Source organism: Larimichthys crocea, chromosome I (assembly GCF_000972845.2).
Source record: "Larimichthys crocea isolate SSNF chromosome I, L_crocea_2.0, whole genome shotgun sequence".
Lineage (NCBI taxonomy): Eukaryota > Metazoa > Chordata > Actinopteri > Sciaenidae > Larimichthys > Larimichthys crocea.
Window position 1 is genome coordinate 37,043,367 of NC_040011.1, and position 17,411 is coordinate 37,060,777.

Here is a 17,411-nt window from a genome sequence, read left to right on the forward strand (position 1 = left end):
ATCCATCTCACCAGTATGTGTTTTTGAATTTGACTTTTACCATTATGAACCAGCTCTGTGGACTCATTAACAAGCAACGACACATTTCAATTCGTTGGAGCACCATACAGAAATACTTTGACCTCAGCCTGGTGAGTTTTAGTGAAGTTAGAGTCTTGGATCATTAACAACCCCTCTGCTTAGATAAAGTGAGAAACACGCACACCTTGGTTAATACGTACAGTTACATATACAGAGCAGGTACAGTACTTGACAGTCTGTTCTGTTTGGACACCGTTGGTTTGAATTGTGTTGTGTGTGTGCCTGACACCAGATGGCTTTCATCCAGAAGTCGGTTATTCTGATAGGGTTGCAGAGTCGATGGCATTTGTGTGCCAGGTCTACAGCGACTGTTTTTTACTGCATGAAGTTGAATTCGAGACAGATTGTACAGCGATGTGCCAGATTTATAAACCTGCCAGAAAGTGAAAAAGATCAACCTGAAGACACAAAACAAATCTGAGCAAATCTAAAAAACATTTTTTTTTAAATCTGTACTCCAGTGTGTGTTTAAATCATTTGGTCCAGTTAACTTAAATCTATGGCAAACGCTTGTGAACGTTGATTTGGATTTCATTGCTTCTTTTTGCTCATCATGCTGTGTAATTTCTGTAAGGTGTTTTAATGTTTAAAATAATGTAAATCTACTTGCATATATTGCTGTATAAGTAACTTTTATTTTAGATTGCCAGTGTTTCCAGAGAGTTTTGTTGGAGTTGAGCCGTTCCCTAGCTGGTTTGAAGTGAAGTTTGTTAATGGTTAAGGTTAACTGAATGTAGCATTTTCAAATTACAGCTGCTCGAGGCGTGTTAGTCCAGAAAAGCACAATGTTGTAACATTTCAAAAGCTGCACATTTTTTAGACCTGGTTAAACCCGTTCTGTTTCCTGACCACAATGCTTTTCAGTGAGGGAGTAACACAAGATGAGAAGAAGTACTAAACTTGCCCTTCGGTAGACATTTTTTCTGATTATTAATCCCTTAACCTCTGACTAACAAATATATTAAATCAACTCCCTAATAAATAACATGTTCACAAGCTTCAGTCTACCAAATCAAATGATCACTACAGCCAAAGCGATACAGATCGACTCAAGAGGAATAAGTCATTTACAGTTTGCATTAATTACAATAAGTATTTTTAAAAACAGATGACACAAATTGTATTTGATTGTTTTGCAGTACATTGGGGTGATGTGATGTTTAGACTAACTGGATGAAATAAACTTGATGAAATCTTGTCTGTTGTTTTAGTGCTGCCAATGGTGCCGCAGCGCCATCTTCTGGTTTAAACTGGACACAGTCGACTGACGTTACAAAGGGGATTTTTATTCCAAGGCACATAATGTTCAGAAGAACTATGAAAGATTGCAAACATGGACTTGCTTCATTTGATTACACACAGATCTGAAGCCTTAAGACGCCTTTACATAGCAATGCACAAAAACAACAGGTTGGCATAATTGCACTGAGAAAGCAGCTACAGAACATATTGCATCATGGGATTGTGGCAGGACAAACTGATGGGACAAAGAAATACCAGAGAGCTTTGGACACAAAACTTCAAGGAACAGATGGACTGCAAATCTTTGTAGGTGTAAAAAATAAAATAAAGCATAGCTGTCTGCAATAGTGTGATCTCCATTTTGTAAGTTACACAACGTGATTTTTTATGAAACAATCCACATAATTCATCAGCACAGCTGCTGATCCTGCTGTGCGTTCAGCGACATCGTGCCCACTGTAATGACAGAACACACATGCCTTTACAATTTGGCCTTTTCTTAACAAACAGCATCACAGCACAAAACCTTCATGTAACAGCCTTTTTATAGTTTAACAGCAAATAACGTTCACATTCATTGACAGACATCTTGTACCATGACCCAAAGACGCAGAGGGTCTTCACACGCAGTCAAACATCTACTGGTTTTCTGCTCGTTGATGTTGACCTTTCTTCTGTTCACACTTGTGTGCACATTGTAGTCCAAAGTCACCTCTGCATGGTGCTATCTTTGGAATGTGTTGGACTCTGCCAAGGCGGCATTTCAATTGGCACTTTAGTAACACCGACATTTTTTACGACTCACTTCATTAGCGTTGTGTTTGCAGCAAAAGGCTTCTTTGATCGAGTTTTTGATGCCTTACCTCACTTAGTAATTACACATTTTGGGAGATAAATGGAAATAGGCATTTGGATACAACAACTTCATTTTTCACATCATATATAAAGAAAAAAAAAGATAAATAAGGGTAATATAAATACTCTGGAATATAATTATACATCAGTGTTATTATAATTTTCCATTAAATGGAAAATGAATCAAAATATAACTCTGTGTCCACTCTCACAAGGGATACACTGTGAAAATGTCTTTGGATAGATGTTACAGATTGTACTGGCAAATGACCACAGTAGGAGAGTTGATCGTCACTCTGCTTCCTGGATGTGATCACCTGCTTCAAGCCTCTGAAGATGCTTCATGCCCCCCCGAGCACACAGAGTGGCAGAAGATCAGAGAGGGTGGGGGTTGGTCAAAGAGTGTGCTGGAGGGCAGTGACCTCGAGAAAGGATAGTCTGCAGCTGAAAAAGAGAAAATCACCCCAGTGCGCTCTGTAGTGCAGAAAAGAGAAGGGGGCATGTAAGCTTTCTTCAAGTCAACAGTGCTGCCCTGAGGCACCTACAGCAGATGGATGGGCCATTAACTCTTTCAGCTTAACATGCTCTATCCTTCAATAAATGCAGTTACAGTCTACTACAGTATATAAAAGTTGTTGCTGGCCCATGTGAGCCTCAGGAAATCAGCAAAACTCCTCCTCACACCGCGCCTCCCCCACCAGCAGGGAGTGTTTGTCGGGCTCACTGAGCACCAAGCTGTTGAGTGAGTGCTTGTCTGAGCGCAGGGAGTTGATGGAGGCGCGGCTGTAGTTGACAATGCGGTCCAGGAGGCTGAGTTTGGGGGAAGGGCGTCGCATGTCGCCCATGCCAATGTGGACACTGACATCGGACAGGCTGCCCTGCCGTCTGCCGTTACCCCCCAGTCTGGCTTCCAACTTCTCAGCACTCGGCTTAGTGTAACTGAAGGAAGACAGAAAAATAAAAGGAAAAAAAAGAGATGAATATGCAACATTTGGTAAAAGAAAAACAAAGCAGATGAAAAGAACTCTCGTTACCACTTGAGTAGAAGCGAGGACAAAACCACAGAAACAGATGACAGCGCCATCGCAGCAGAGCCCATCCACGGCTGTAACACCAGACCAATAGGAAGAAACACACCTGTGGACAAACACGGCTCATATTACTACTGTGCACAAGATTTCCACCAAGAGCACGGTCAATGTTACAACACCATGTAAATAAAAATTTTGCGGTCACCTACCAGCAGCAATAGGAATGCCAACCAAGTTGTAGATAAGCGCAAAAACAAAGTTGATCCTGATCCTTTTGACGGTCTTTTTAGAGAGGTCAATGCTGCCCACCACATCCAACAGGTCATTCTGCAAATGACAACAAAAGTGGGTCAATAAGCAGGACAAGCAGTAATGTGATTAGAACCATGATTCAAGTACGTTTACATTTTACTTTTAGTCATTTAGCTGACGCCGTTATCCAAAGCGATTTACAGAAAAAAGAAACAATCATGGTACAGTGTGACAATGTTAGTGCAGCAATAAATACTGTGACAGGACTAGGGGGATGGATTTAGCGTGTCAAGTTGTTGGTAGTGCTAGGAAAGGAGGTACTCTCTGAAGAGCTGGGTCTTCAGGAGTTATGTTTCAGAAGATGGACACTCTACTCTGGTAGGAACTGGTATCGCACGCCACCAACGGGGAACAAGTTTCGATTGCCCTGAGCGAACGGATGGCAGAGCCAGGCGACGTTCATTAGAGGAATGCAACAGTCGTTTGCAATTTTTCTCTCTGGTGTGTGATGTATTGCTGTCCTGCAAAACATGTATTATGCTTTTGGTATCATGACTAACATATCATCATACTGTGTTGTGATAGTGTGTCATGCCTGCCATCCTGTGTTTCACACTGTGTATATAATACAGAAATATGACGTTTGCAGCGTTTACGTTATGAAACAAAGGATCTGTAGAGCCAAGACATGAATTCATGACATAATTTTAACGTCCAAGCTCAAATTCTTACCCTGATCAACACCACATCTGCTGCCTCTATTGCCACATCTGTCCCGGTTCCTATGGCGATGCCCACGTCAGCCATGGCCAGAGCAGGTGAGTCGTTGACACCGTCACCCACCATGGCTACTCGCTTTCCTGACTGCTGCAGCTGCTCCACCTTCGCCACTTTGTGGGAGGGCAGCACCTCAGCAAACACCTTCCGGATACCCACCTGTGCAAACAAACATACCACAACACACAAATCACATCTGCGAGTGAAAAAAATATATTATTTGATACAATTGAGCAATAAAAGAAATGGCTTAAAAACCTGATATCATAAATCATATCACTCTTCCCTGTTAACTATAAAAACACAGATCTTTTTTTACAATATCGTTACCAAGCTCTATAACCACACCCTGTCCATACCTGAGCAGCAATGGCCCGTGCCGTCTTGCTGTTGTCTCCGGTCATCAGCACAACTTCCAGCCCCATGTTGGTCAGAGTGTGGACGGCCAGCTCAGCCTCTGGTTTCACCGTGTCTGCGATGGCTATCATTGCGCACAGCAGATCTATGCACAAATAAATGCTATATTCAGTGTTTCCTCTACAAGAGAACAACTCCAAGCACGCTTTCCATGTGGCAAAGATGGCAAACTGCTAAAAGGATTACATTTAATCTTGAACAGTACTACTCACCGTCTACAGCTACCAGGACAGCAGTGCGTCCTCTGCGCTCATGCTCCGTCATGGCCTCGTCTATCTCCGGTCTTATCTCTAGGCAGTTTCTCCTCATCCATTCTCTGTTGCCAATCAGAACAACATAGCTGGCTGTCTGGACGAGGCCTAAACACAGATATCATTTGGGTTAGATGCAGATTGTATCACTGGAATATCAAAACACTGAATTTATGACTGCAACAATATGTTAGGATTGCATTGCAGCCCAACCTACTTAATGGCTGTGGGTCCATGATGAGTGGATGGGAGGTGGTGGTCATTCTGGTGTCACTGATCTGGACGAGGACGCTGTTGCGCTGGTTGTTATCCTCGCTGTCGCTGTCTGCCTGTTTCATCAGCGTCTCCGTGTTGCTGACCTGACATCGGATGCCGCAGCCGGGAACTGCCAGAAAGTCTGTGCAAGCGCCAAGAGACTCTGTGCCAAGCTCCTGCACCCAAACAGTAATGGATGTTAACAGTTCACAAATCTAGATCAAATGGTGGACTAGTTATCTGAGATGAGGGTGTGCCATTGGCCGCGTTAGGTTTAAATCTGAGGTAAGACACCAACCTGTTTGCAGTACTTGGTGATAGCTGCTCCCAGAGGATGTTCGCTGTTGTTCTCCGCTGTACCCACGATGGCCAGCAGTCGGGAACGAGGCATCTTGTTACCCTCGACCACTATCTTCAGTTGGATGACTTTTGGAGCACCATATGTGATGGTGCCAGTTTTATCAAACACCACCGACTGGACCTGCCCATAAAAGAAGATATGATAAGACTCATGTGGTTGTGTAACACAGTAAACCATTTCATAACGTGTTTAAATTGACAGTTGGTCTGTTACATAATTGGCTGACTACATAGGGGTGTCAGAATATCATCGTTAACACACCTTATGCGCCATCTCAAGTGGCTCTCCTCCCTTTATCAAGATGCCATTTTGGGCCCCAACCCCTGTGCCCACCATGACAGCTGTCGGGGTTGCCAAGCCAAGAGAACAGGGACAGGCAATGCATAACACTGTTATGGAGGCCTGGAAGGCGAAGCGAATCACTGCCTCTGCCCTGGAAATGCTCTTGTCGTAACCCTGCAGGAAATGTGGCTGTTAGCTTTTCTTTTAGTCATATCTAAAAAAAAATTTTAAAGAACAGAGAGGAACGGACATCGTTTTGTGAAACTATACTGAGAAGACTCACAGGAAAATACTTTTCCACGAGGGAGAAGTCTAAAAACCCGATGATGATCCAGGCGATCAGCGTGAGGACGGATATACCAACAATGAAGGGTACAAAGTATCCACTGATCTTATCGGCATACTGCTGGATGGGAGCCTTAAAATAAAATGTCTGAAATTAAACATGTGACCAGCAGAGCAGGGAAACAGTGCAGATCTCAAACCACATTATTTACCTTTGAAGTCTGAGCCTCCTCCACCAGTTTGACAATCTGAGACAGTGTGGTGTCCATGCCAACATGTGTAGCACTGACGAGCAGAGAGCCATTCTGGTTAATGGAGCCTGCAATCACAGAGCTGCCGGGCTTCTTCGTCACTGGCATGGCCTCACCTGCAGATCCAAAACAACAGCTGGTCAGAAAACATTACAGTCCAAGACGGAGGAAAACAGGTCGTCTGTCGCAGATACTGGTGTTCCAGGTTATTATTCAAATAATGAGCAAAGACTAAGTGTTCGCTGTGCTGGCAATTGATTTTTTTCATATTGTAAAATTATTTTATAGACATTACAACAGAACACATCAAACTGAAGACTAACCATTTTCAGATTATCTCCTACTCTACTACTCAAACAAGGCACAAAAAAGGCAAAGGAACAACCAGAGCAGTAGTACTTAGTACTACTACTTTAAAGGCCACCAATGTTGATTTTGAGCCCTTAATACATAATGGACCAAGTATCTAATAGTATTGTTTCTTTCTCTTACTAACCTGTGATGAGGGACTCGTCGGCCATGGAGTGTCCCTCGATGACTCTCCCGTCTACTGGAAATTTCCCTCCAGGAACAACTTTCACCACATCGCCCCTCTGCACCAGCTCAACATCCACCTGCTCTTCACTGCGACACACATGGATGTCAACATTAGTGATGCACAGTAATAGATTACCGTTACTGACATATGTCATCTAAAACAAACTAAAGATATGAAAGGCTTGTGTAAACAAAATGAGCGTAGAGAACAACGAGTACCTGATGATGCAGTTGTCGCTGCTGAGAGTGACCACCGTGGCTTCAGTTGCTTGTAAAGACATCAGCTTGGACAAAGCCTCAGATGTTTTGCTCTGGATGGAAGAAGAGGGCACACAAAACAATTTGTAAGCGCCGTCTAATCATCTAACTGCAATTAAAAAATGAAAATGAACTGTCATAGATGTCATTAATGATGATGAGCTAAACCTTGGCTATCTGTTCCAGCCAGCGTCCCAGGGAGATGAAGACAAACAGCATCGGTGGGGTGTCAAAGAAGGTGATGGGGTTGACTTTTGCCTTCTCCACCATGGCCACAATTAGGACAACCAGCGAGTAGGTGAAGGCTATGGTGGTAGCCAGAACTATTAGCACATCCATGTTGGCAGATTTGTGTTTGACTGCTTTGTAGGCTTGAATGTAGAAGTAGCGTCCTCCAATAAACTAAAGAGAGGAACAAGAGAAAAGCTTGTATTCACTAAACCACAAACATTTCCTTCAGACACCCGGCGGCTGGTATTTCCTTATCACGTTTCAGTTAATCCCTCTGATTTACCTGCACAGGCACGCAGAAGAGGAAGGAGAGAAGGTTCATGATGGAGAGGCCTGGGAGCAGCTGTCTCTCCAGAAACATGGTGGAGTGGTAGTGGTTGCGGTCCTCCACTGTGGCGTTGTGCTGATGCGAAACATTCATTTGATGGTCCATGATAATCATGTAGGTCATCATGCCCATGACAGGCACGCAGAAAATCAAGCTCACCAGGAAAGACTTCCTCCATCTTTGAGAACAGAGACATGTCTGTGTTAGAATCTGACTTCATTTTGTTTAATCTGAGTTTATAAACATGTTTTAATGCGTAAAATCACAAGTTTCATTATGATTAGATACATTTGATATTTGATTAATATCAAGATGAAATTATATCATATGAATCAGTTACATGATGACATGAACAGCTGTCTTGACAGTCACAAACACGAGCAGTAACAGGCTTGAATGTCAGTAGTCGGGGAGAGGAGAGTTAAAACAGACAGCCGGATCAAAGAGCAGTCCAACAAAGCAGTGCATGTGAAAACAGAAAAGCCTAACACAAAGCAAACAATAAAGTTTTTATGTTTTCTCTGAGTTAATCCCTGCTGTGAGATTTTAACAACTGAGTTCTGCTGAGATTAACTTTGTCTTGGTCCCAGCAGCAGCACAAACAGAAGTTATAACTTACGGACACAGTGACAATAATCGATAAACAAACATAGATTGGAGCTTTTGTGTGTTATTGGTAAACAAAGACAAACTTACTGTTTAATCTCTTTGCTGTGGTCCAGGTGACTAGCAGTGCGGTCTCTCTTCACCAAAGACGCTTCAAATCCCAGACTCTACAAACAAAAGTCAAATTACTCATCATATTTTAGAAGCATTAAAAATAAATAATTCACAAATTCTCTGGTTTGCACGAGCAACATGCAGAAATGACTGAACAGACAGAAACAGGAATATTACCTCAATCATCTTGACGATGTCTCGCGGCCCTATAACTTCAGAGTCGTACTTGATGTGTGCTTTGTTGGTTGCCAAGGCAACGGAGGCATATATAATCCCCTTTTCTCTCATGAGACTGGATTCGATTTTGTGAACACAAGAGGCACACGTCATTCCCCTGACCTGAAAGAAGGTGAAGAGGAGCAGTCAAGTGGAGAAAAGGGACAAAAATATATTAAAGAGGAAATGATGTGAGGAGACGGACATGATTCTTTTCATTTGCTGCAAAGGGGGATGCTCGCATCACACATTTCAGATTGTGGAAAGGACTGTTGAATATGTCTTGTCTTTTGATACATAATAATAATGTCAGTGCTACCTTATGTTAACTCACCACGAGCTCCAGGTTTCCATCTGAACCTTCATAGTTCTCCATGACTGAGGCAGTGAACCCCAGCTCTTTCACGTAATCAGCTATCTTCACAGGGTCGACGAGTTCAGGGTTGTAACGCACCTCTGCTTTGCTGGCCATTAATGCCACCAGAACAGAGTAGATACCTGCACAACACCAACGATTTTCTCTTTAGCTCCTAATCAAAGCAATATGACACAACTGATCCTCATTTAAATAAAACTTTCTGCGTTTTTACGGACCAGCCTCGTTCTTGAGGTTTCGCTCGATGTTCGCCACACAGGAAGCACACGTCATCCCTCCAATCTGGATGTAGCATTTTAAGTGCTGGTCGCTGTTGCGTCCCTGGGGGGTTTCTTTGTGCAGGTCATTGTTGAGCTCCTTATCTTTCACAGGTGCTAGACTCAAAGACTTTGAGAGACTGTGATCTGGTTCAGGCAGCAGTGAATTGGTCTCTGTGGACAACAAATTATGGTCTTTAAAAAGAGAAATACTGAGGAGCATCGAGGCAACAAGGTTAAGCTTCTAGGCAAAATACTTCAACATCTATGCTCTCACCAGGTAAGAAGGCATCAAAGCCCATGTCCTCTATGGCCTCCCTCAGCTGCTCTGGTGTGGTCAGGAGGGGATCATACTCGAAGATCCCCTGGTGATCAGCCAGAGAGACCTGGGCCGACATCACCCCCTTCCTTGGTGAGATCATGTCTTCAATGGACTTGACACAGGAGTTGCACGTCATGCCTTCAATGTGAATTTTAACAACAGAGCTCAGAGGCTGGGTAAAACAAGGCTGTGAGGCAGCAGGTTTGGCCTGAGTTGCTCCTGCAGGACGAGGCAACAATAAGGCAGTTGTGGGCGATGTGGATGTAGTAGTGAGAGGGCCACTGTCCCAGGGTTGAGTCTTGAAGTTTCCTGGAGGCAAGTCCTCTATTGCCTTCTGCAACTGAGCCACTGTGATCTTTAGAGGGTCATAGCAGATGGAGGCCTTCTCCTTCTCCAGAGAGACCTCCACAGAGGAGACACCGGGCAGCTTGGCGATATTGTCCTGAATGTTGACCACACATGAACGGCAGTGCATACCTTTCACCCTGAGCATGGTAAGTGTCATGTCTATGAAGATTTCTGTCTCCTCTGAAGGCGAAGGAACGGTTGTTTTTTGTAAATCAACAAAACGTTCAACGTTACTGGGGGACAGCTGCAGAGGGCGAGGCTTTGACTTGACACACGCCTTAAAGCCGGCCACAGCAATCTGGTCGACGATGGTTTCGATAGTAATGAGGTAAGGCAGGTACACGATTGAAGCTTCCTGAGTCTCTAAAACAACTGTGGAGAATAAAGACATGACAGAGTTAAAATTAGAAACAGAGGACAAGAAAGAAAGTAAGCTAATATTACACAGGAACAGGAAGTGACTGTGCAAGAAAAGACAGCTTCACTAAAAGAAGTTCAACATTCATGTTCACTGCATACATTCACTATCTTTAGTATATAGCTTTACAAAGATTTTTATAATCATAAATCTGTGTCAAAAGCATAAAACATTTGAGGTATGGACATGTTAAATTACTTTAGGAGTAATCCATCTAGAATATACAGCATCCACCTGATGCTGTACTCATATATAATCCAATCTGTCCTCATGTCACTCATTACAGCGATACCCAAGAGGATTTTATGAGTCACGGTCAAATCCTACTGAGCAATCTCTCAGTGATGCACATATAAAAAGCCTGACATACACGATGACATGACCTTTATCTGTTAAGTGTGCCGCAACTGTTTTATAACATCACTTCTCGATCACACAGGAAGGCAGCACGTGACTGAAAGCTTGTGAACACGCCAAGTACATCACCTTTGATCTTTTCAATCCCTTTGAGTTTCCCAATCTTCCCCTCAATTGTGGTGGTGCAGGAGTGACAGGTCATTCCTTCGATGCGCAACTTCAGGAGCGACACCCCACTTCCCGCAGAGGAGTGAGATGGGGACAAAGTTGGGCTTGTTTGCATGGGGCTGCCGGGTGTGGGGATCTCCGGAAGCATTAAGCTGCCCACCACCTCACTCAGCTGCTGCGAAGAAGTCAGGGAAGGAACAAAGGTGACAACCAGACCCATCTGGGTTGTGCTCTCTCTGACATCCAACACTCCCTGAATCTGGGACAACTTCTTCAAAGCTTCCTGTTGGGCTGCAGGTGTCAGGCATGAGGTGGGGATCAGGTGGGTATCGGTAGAGACGGGTGTGGCTGTGCTGGACTCTGACAGACTTGATTCAAAGCCCATGTCTTCGATGGCATCTGAGAGAGACTCTGGGCTCTGTTGGCTGTGGTCAAATAGGACAGTAGCGTTCCTCTGCTCTAAAGACACCTACAAAATAAGAACCAAGATAAGGGATAAATAAGTAAATATAACAGAGTATATTCATTAAAAGTGAAATAATTTCAGCTATCACTAACAGCATTTGACTTGAGCTCTTATTATACTAAAAATCTGACAAAAAAAAACTACGACTAAGGTGCCACAGGTGGTTTTAATTCTTCAGATTAAAAACAGCAGATGTAGAAGTTTTAGATAAAACTGCAGAAAGCACATTAGTAAGGCAATAACAGTTTGTTTTGTTTCTGTTGATTCAGTGTTCAGTATGTCTGAATGAACTTCAAAGACTTACTGTCAATTTAATTTATTTATTTTAGTTACTATACTCAATTCCTTCAGCTTTATTTAACATTTTTACAGTCCAATTGTGAATCATGAGTTATGTTTCAAGAATGTAACTTTACGTCATTAAAAAAAAAAAAAAGTTCTGTCAGCATGACAATCTTCAGTTGTTCCTCTTCAGCAACAAGAAAGCATGTGACACGCTGAAGGGATCACTTGACTGTTATAAAGTTGCAGACCACAGTGGGGGTTTAGTAGTAAATGAGTGTGCCTTGGATTAACCTTTTTTTTTCCTGAGAATAAGAGAGCGGGGGCAGGGCAGGAATGAGACAATGTTACCCCTACCTCAAACATGTCTATATGGATTAACTTAAAATGATGCAGGAATTGAATTCTCTTAAGACACAAATGACATTTCCTGTGGGTACAGACCACATATCGACCTGCTGTCATTGTCCAGAAAAGGGCAGAGCTCTATCTGGACCATACTATTACATTATCTTCTCATTTAGCTTCAGCCTGGGGGGTAAACACACGATAAACAAAATAGCAGATCACTTCTATTGCCATTTAGCCATCTCTCATGGATATATTGATGTTAACATAGTTGTAAATCAGACCAGCTAGTCCTGAGGGAGCAAGACTGTGGGATTAATCAATCTGTATTACCTTAAAATGGGCAGGAAACTTTAGTTAATATAATAATGTGAACATATTGGTCTTTTCCACAAGGCTCTAATGCTCCATTTTAAAACACAGATTGCATTGTTACATTGTTAAGTCAAAAGTTGCACCTCAGTGAAAAGAAATGTCTGAATGACACCAAACCGTTGTTATATCTTTGCAAAGACTGCATTTACCTTTATATGCATCACTCCAGGGAGAGACCCGATGCGCTGCTCTATGGACTGGACGCAGGAGCCACAAGTCATGCCCTCGACTCCGAGGGAAACTGAGCACAGATTTACTTTATGCGTCATGACTGCCTAGTCTGAAAGGACACACAAAGGAAAAAATGTGTTGTGTAAAATACGACAGGAAGTGTTTCACAAGAGCAAATATGGAAGACATCACAAAAACCGGGTGGACACAAATGTGTGACAATAAGTTGAGGGAACAGCAGGTGGGACTTTATAGATTATGTACACAAAGACTACTACACAAATTAACTAAACAACATGTGTTTCTTCAAAGTCAAAACGCGATAAGAAAAACAAAAGGACAAATCTTGGCGCTGGTCACATTATTAGACCAGTTTATCAGCTCTGGTCTTTTTTTTTTGTCCCTCAAGAGGAGGGCAAAGACACAAACACAACATATAAAAAGAAAAACATACAGGAGTGCTTTAGTTTTAAAAAAAAAATATTTCCCCTGTAACAAGTATTTCGGGCACCTTTGCCTGACAAAATAAAGAAGCTTAACAATGTTTCTGAAGTTTGAGCTGTCAAGCAACAACAGATTAAAGCTTCAGACAGACAGACAGACAGATAACTAGACAGATAGATGATGATGATGATGATGATGATGATAAATTTTATTTCATAGGTGCCTTTTTTGTCACCCAAGGACACCTTACAATAAATGAGTAGATAGCAAATAACAGAAACAAACAAAAAAAACATAAACGTATCAAATTACAAGAATACAACATTAAAAACAGATAGATAGATAGATAGATAGATAGATAGATAGATAGATAGATAGATAGATAGATAGATAGATAGATAATAATAAATTTAATTTCATAGGTGCCTTTCTGTCACCCAAGGACACTGTACAATAAATTAGAGCAGACAGCAAATAACAGAAACAAACAAAAAAAACAAAGGTATATCAAATTACAAGAATACTACATTAAAAACAGGTAGATAGATAGATAGATAGATAGATAGATAGATAGATAGATAGATAGATAGATAGATAATATGACTTCTATTAAACTGACAACATTACTGTCTTCTCACTTTATCTTTAACATGACACTTGTCTTGAGTTTGAAACAAACCTGTCACAGCAGTGTGAAGCCATCCCGATCACATGGACTCACAGGACAAACATTAAACAAAAACTCTTTCTGAGGTTTAAATCAAATCCAATTCACTCACCAATAACACTGCGATGGTAAGCCGACATAAACCCGTTCTTGGTTTAATGGTTAGTTTTGTAACTTGCAGTGATGCTCATATTATTTAATGTGAGTCAGCTACGTTAGACAACATGTTTACAGTTAGCTGTCCACTGCTTTGTTGCTACACTTACAAGACAATTCAAAGCCAGCTGAGGTGTCAACAAGAAACTATTAGAAGTAATAAGGTCTATTAAAAAGCAGACAAACACACACATAGTTTTTACCTTGTTCACAGGGGAGATATCCAGTTAGCTGCAAAGCTACAGCCGTTGACTGTCAGACTATGCTAAACCGAGCTAGCTCGTTAGCTTCCCTTTCATCAGCCCGCGGTACAAACAACGAGCCGGACACGTCGCAGCATCGTGTTGCCCAGTGAGGAATAACGAACAGAGCAGTGGCCTCTGTTATCACATAAAGAGCAGCTGCGTGAAACTGTGTTTGTTTCTTCTTTTCACGCCGACGTGACCAACCGCACCGCACGGCTGCGTCAGCGCCAACAGGCGGGGCTGCGCATGCGCAAAGAGCAGGGGTAAACGCTGCCCTGAGTGTGACCTGTCAGGCTGTTTACGCCTGTTTAGTCCACAGCTGGTATCAATACAGCAATGAGCTATTATATATAGTTTTTATTTGAAAAAGTTTACATAATGTACAGAAACTCTTGATTATCTTATATAGAAAATATTTTTTTCTTTACTTTCATACATGTACATACACTGAACAAAAATATAAACTTGTGTTTTTGCTCCCATCTTTCATGAGATGAACTCAAACATTTTCTATACGCACAAAATAACCATTTCTCTTAAATATTGTTCAGAAATCTGTGTAAATCTGTGATAGCGAGCACTTCTCCTTTGACCGAGATAATCCATACCACCTCACAGGTGTGGTATATCAAGATGTTGATTAGAAAGCATGAATATTGCTTTGCACAGGTGTGCCTTAGGCTGGCCACGACAAAAGGCCACTCTGAAACGTGCAGTTTTGTTTTATTGGTGGGGGCTGGGGGGGTCAGAAAACCAGTCACGCAGGGCAACACATCTCCTTCGCATAGAGTTGATCAGGTTGTTGATTGTGGCCCGTGGAAAATCCTCTTCAATGGCTGTGCATATATATATGTGTATATATATATATATATATACATCCTGGGATTTGCTGGAGCTGGAGCCCCAGTTTTGGGGGGTTACTGCCCCAAGTGCCCCCACTACCAAGGGGACCACGGTTGGTTAGCCAGGATCTGTTTGTCAGTCTGGAAGCTGACACACACACACACACACACACACACACACATTTGTACTTGTTACACCTGCACAATGTATAGAACAGTTATACATATTTTTCATATTATATTTTATTATATCTTGTATTTTTATATCGGTATATCATCATCATTGTATTGTATTTTACTTCTTTAGCTGTTTTTATGCTTTATGTGCGGTGCTCTTAATGTAACTGAGGTGACTGGTTCCTTTCGTCAAACACATTTTATTGTTTTTTTGACCCTGTGTCAACCTGCACATGACATGAAATAAAACTGACTCTTGAAATTTGAAAACTCAACTTTCTCACATATGTTCATCTCACAGTATGTTTAAAAGTAATTACATACAACCAAGGGAGCTTACATTTCTATTACTTGCATCATGAAGAGGGATTCAGACTTTTTGTTGGTTTACTGCAATGAGTTTGCCTCTGTCTGAGATAAGTTGTGAGCCTACAGACTAAATTCAGGGTGTAAAAAGATACAAAGTAGTATTTGTTCCTCCTCTTCTTGACTCCTTTGTCCCTTGTTTAGTCCCTCCCTTTGTACACCTGACTTGTTATTGACCCTTTGTTATCACCCATGCGCCCTGTCAATCCACAGTATGTCTGTTACATTTGGTTCCTTTCTTGTCATCCTGTATTTATAGTTTAAAGATGACATTGATCGTCTTCAGGTGGGCACTTTAAACACAGGGCAAACTCGTGGCATAAAAACCTGCCTTGGTAATAAAAAAACTGCTGCTAGTCTATATGTTGGAGGCAGCTGGTCCAGTTGTGATGGAAACATCTTTTTAACTTGCCAGAGATATGCTGCTTCAGTGGGTGGTGACTTGATTCTTTTAAAAATGATATTTTTATGCTGTATGAGTCAGCTCCTCATTGAGATTCACAGGGTAGAGATGTTGACCAATGGGGATCCAGACAAATAAACACTTTCTCTGAATATAGCCTAACCTATTATGAAAAATACTGTCTCAGTTATGTTACGATGTGAGGCACAGCTGCATGTCTAAAGATCCTAACAGCCTCACTCTTGCATTCTTGATTATGATTTACCAAATACCAAAAGTTTTTATAATAATGGAGAGCACAGAAAAACAACACCAGGGCTGTTAAGTCAGTATCAATACACATGTTTATACTATAATCATAAAGTTATCGTCTTTGCCACTGACTGACAATGATGTCCTATAGTATAAGAATCTGCTGTTGAAATTAAAACTAAAACTTGGCCACAGTTGTAAGAAATAACAGCAAGTTTGAGGTCCTTTGGAGTGTGCTGGGCTCTGAAAAAAAACAACAATACTATGTAGTCATCTGCTGGGGAGGAGGAAGCACAGAGAGTGACAGGAAAAGACAAACTCAACAAACTCATCAAAAAGGCCAGCTCTGTCCTGTACTGCCCCCGGACTCCATAGAGGAAGTGGGGGAGAGGAGGACGTTAGCAAAGCTGACATCCATCATGAACTCCTTTGAACCTCCTGCATGAGACTGTGGAGGCCTTAAACAATACACTGCTACTCCCACCATGTAAGAAGGAGCACTACCACAGGTCTGTCATGGAAAAATGGTATTACCAAAGACCACAGAGGCATACTGAATTAAAGAGTTAGACAATGACAATTGTCTTTTGAAAGTGATTTCTGTAGAGAAGGAGCAGTCAGGAACAGAGTACACAAGCAGTCTGTCAGTGAGTGCAGGGGATGTTTATACCAAAATACAAGCTGTTATTGAAAGAGGAAGTTTATGAGGGCACTCTTTTGACCGGTTGGGGTACATAAGTTTCCCTCATTTGAAAGTCCAAAAGTTCATCAGGGGAAGTTATTTTCCACTTCAGAAGTGCATTTGTACAAACATTTCTGTGAATAAGCGTAGATATATATAGTTGCGTGGTCTCTCTCTCAAAACTGTATATATATTTCTATATATTTCTTATTTATGAATAATTTCCCATCCACCTTGAGTATACAAGCTGCTGTGACAAGTGAATTTCCCCATTGTGGGATCATTAAAGTCTAACTTATTTTATCCAATGTTATATTGCTGTTCTTAAAGCAAAGCAGTTATCATACATGCCTACACACAAACACAACCAAATAATATGTATTAAGTATGATGATGCTTGTCAAGTGGTGGCTGCTTTTCTCCTCCATCCATCCTCCGACTCGGTGTGCAGAGACCTCCATCCACGAAACATTAGGCAAGCGTCAGTAGAAGCTCCTAATAATATTAACAACAGCTCCTACTTGTGTTTGTGTTGGCCTTAAGCATGAAGAAAAGTAAATTTACTCATGAGAATGCACCAGTAAACAATCCTATCTATCACAGTACAAGTGCTGTACTTTGTTAGGCAAGTTACCTTGGATGTCAAAGTCAGCGTTCAA

General features: G+C 41.8%; 1 protein-coding gene across 1 annotated transcript; it reads right to left on the reverse strand.

Annotated features, from left to right (window-relative positions):
• Window positions 1–622: 622 nt before the first annotated feature.
• On the reverse strand, window positions 623–14,281 carry atp7a (ATPase copper transporting alpha). The gene is made up of 23 exons (XM_010754833.3): window positions 13,989–14,281; window positions 12,497–12,627; window positions 10,838–11,345; window positions 9,541–10,305; window positions 9,225–9,437; window positions 8,965–9,128; window positions 8,592–8,753; window positions 8,391–8,467; window positions 7,650–7,872; window positions 7,304–7,537; window positions 7,097–7,188; window positions 6,837–6,964; window positions 6,302–6,456; window positions 6,088–6,222; window positions 5,784–5,978; window positions 5,460–5,642; window positions 5,124–5,337; window positions 4,868–5,014; window positions 4,598–4,740; window positions 4,194–4,397; window positions 3,419–3,536; window positions 3,213–3,315; window positions 623–3,117 (listed from the first exon to the last, which is right to left on the reverse strand). The coding sequence occupies exons 2-23, from the start codon at window positions 12,614–12,616 to the stop codon at window positions 2,841–2,843; spliced, it is 4,560 nt and encodes a 1,519-aa protein (XP_010753135.3). The 5' UTR covers window positions 12,617–12,627; window positions 13,989–14,281; the 3' UTR covers window positions 623–2,840.
• Window positions 14,282–17,411: the final 3,130 nt, after the last annotated feature.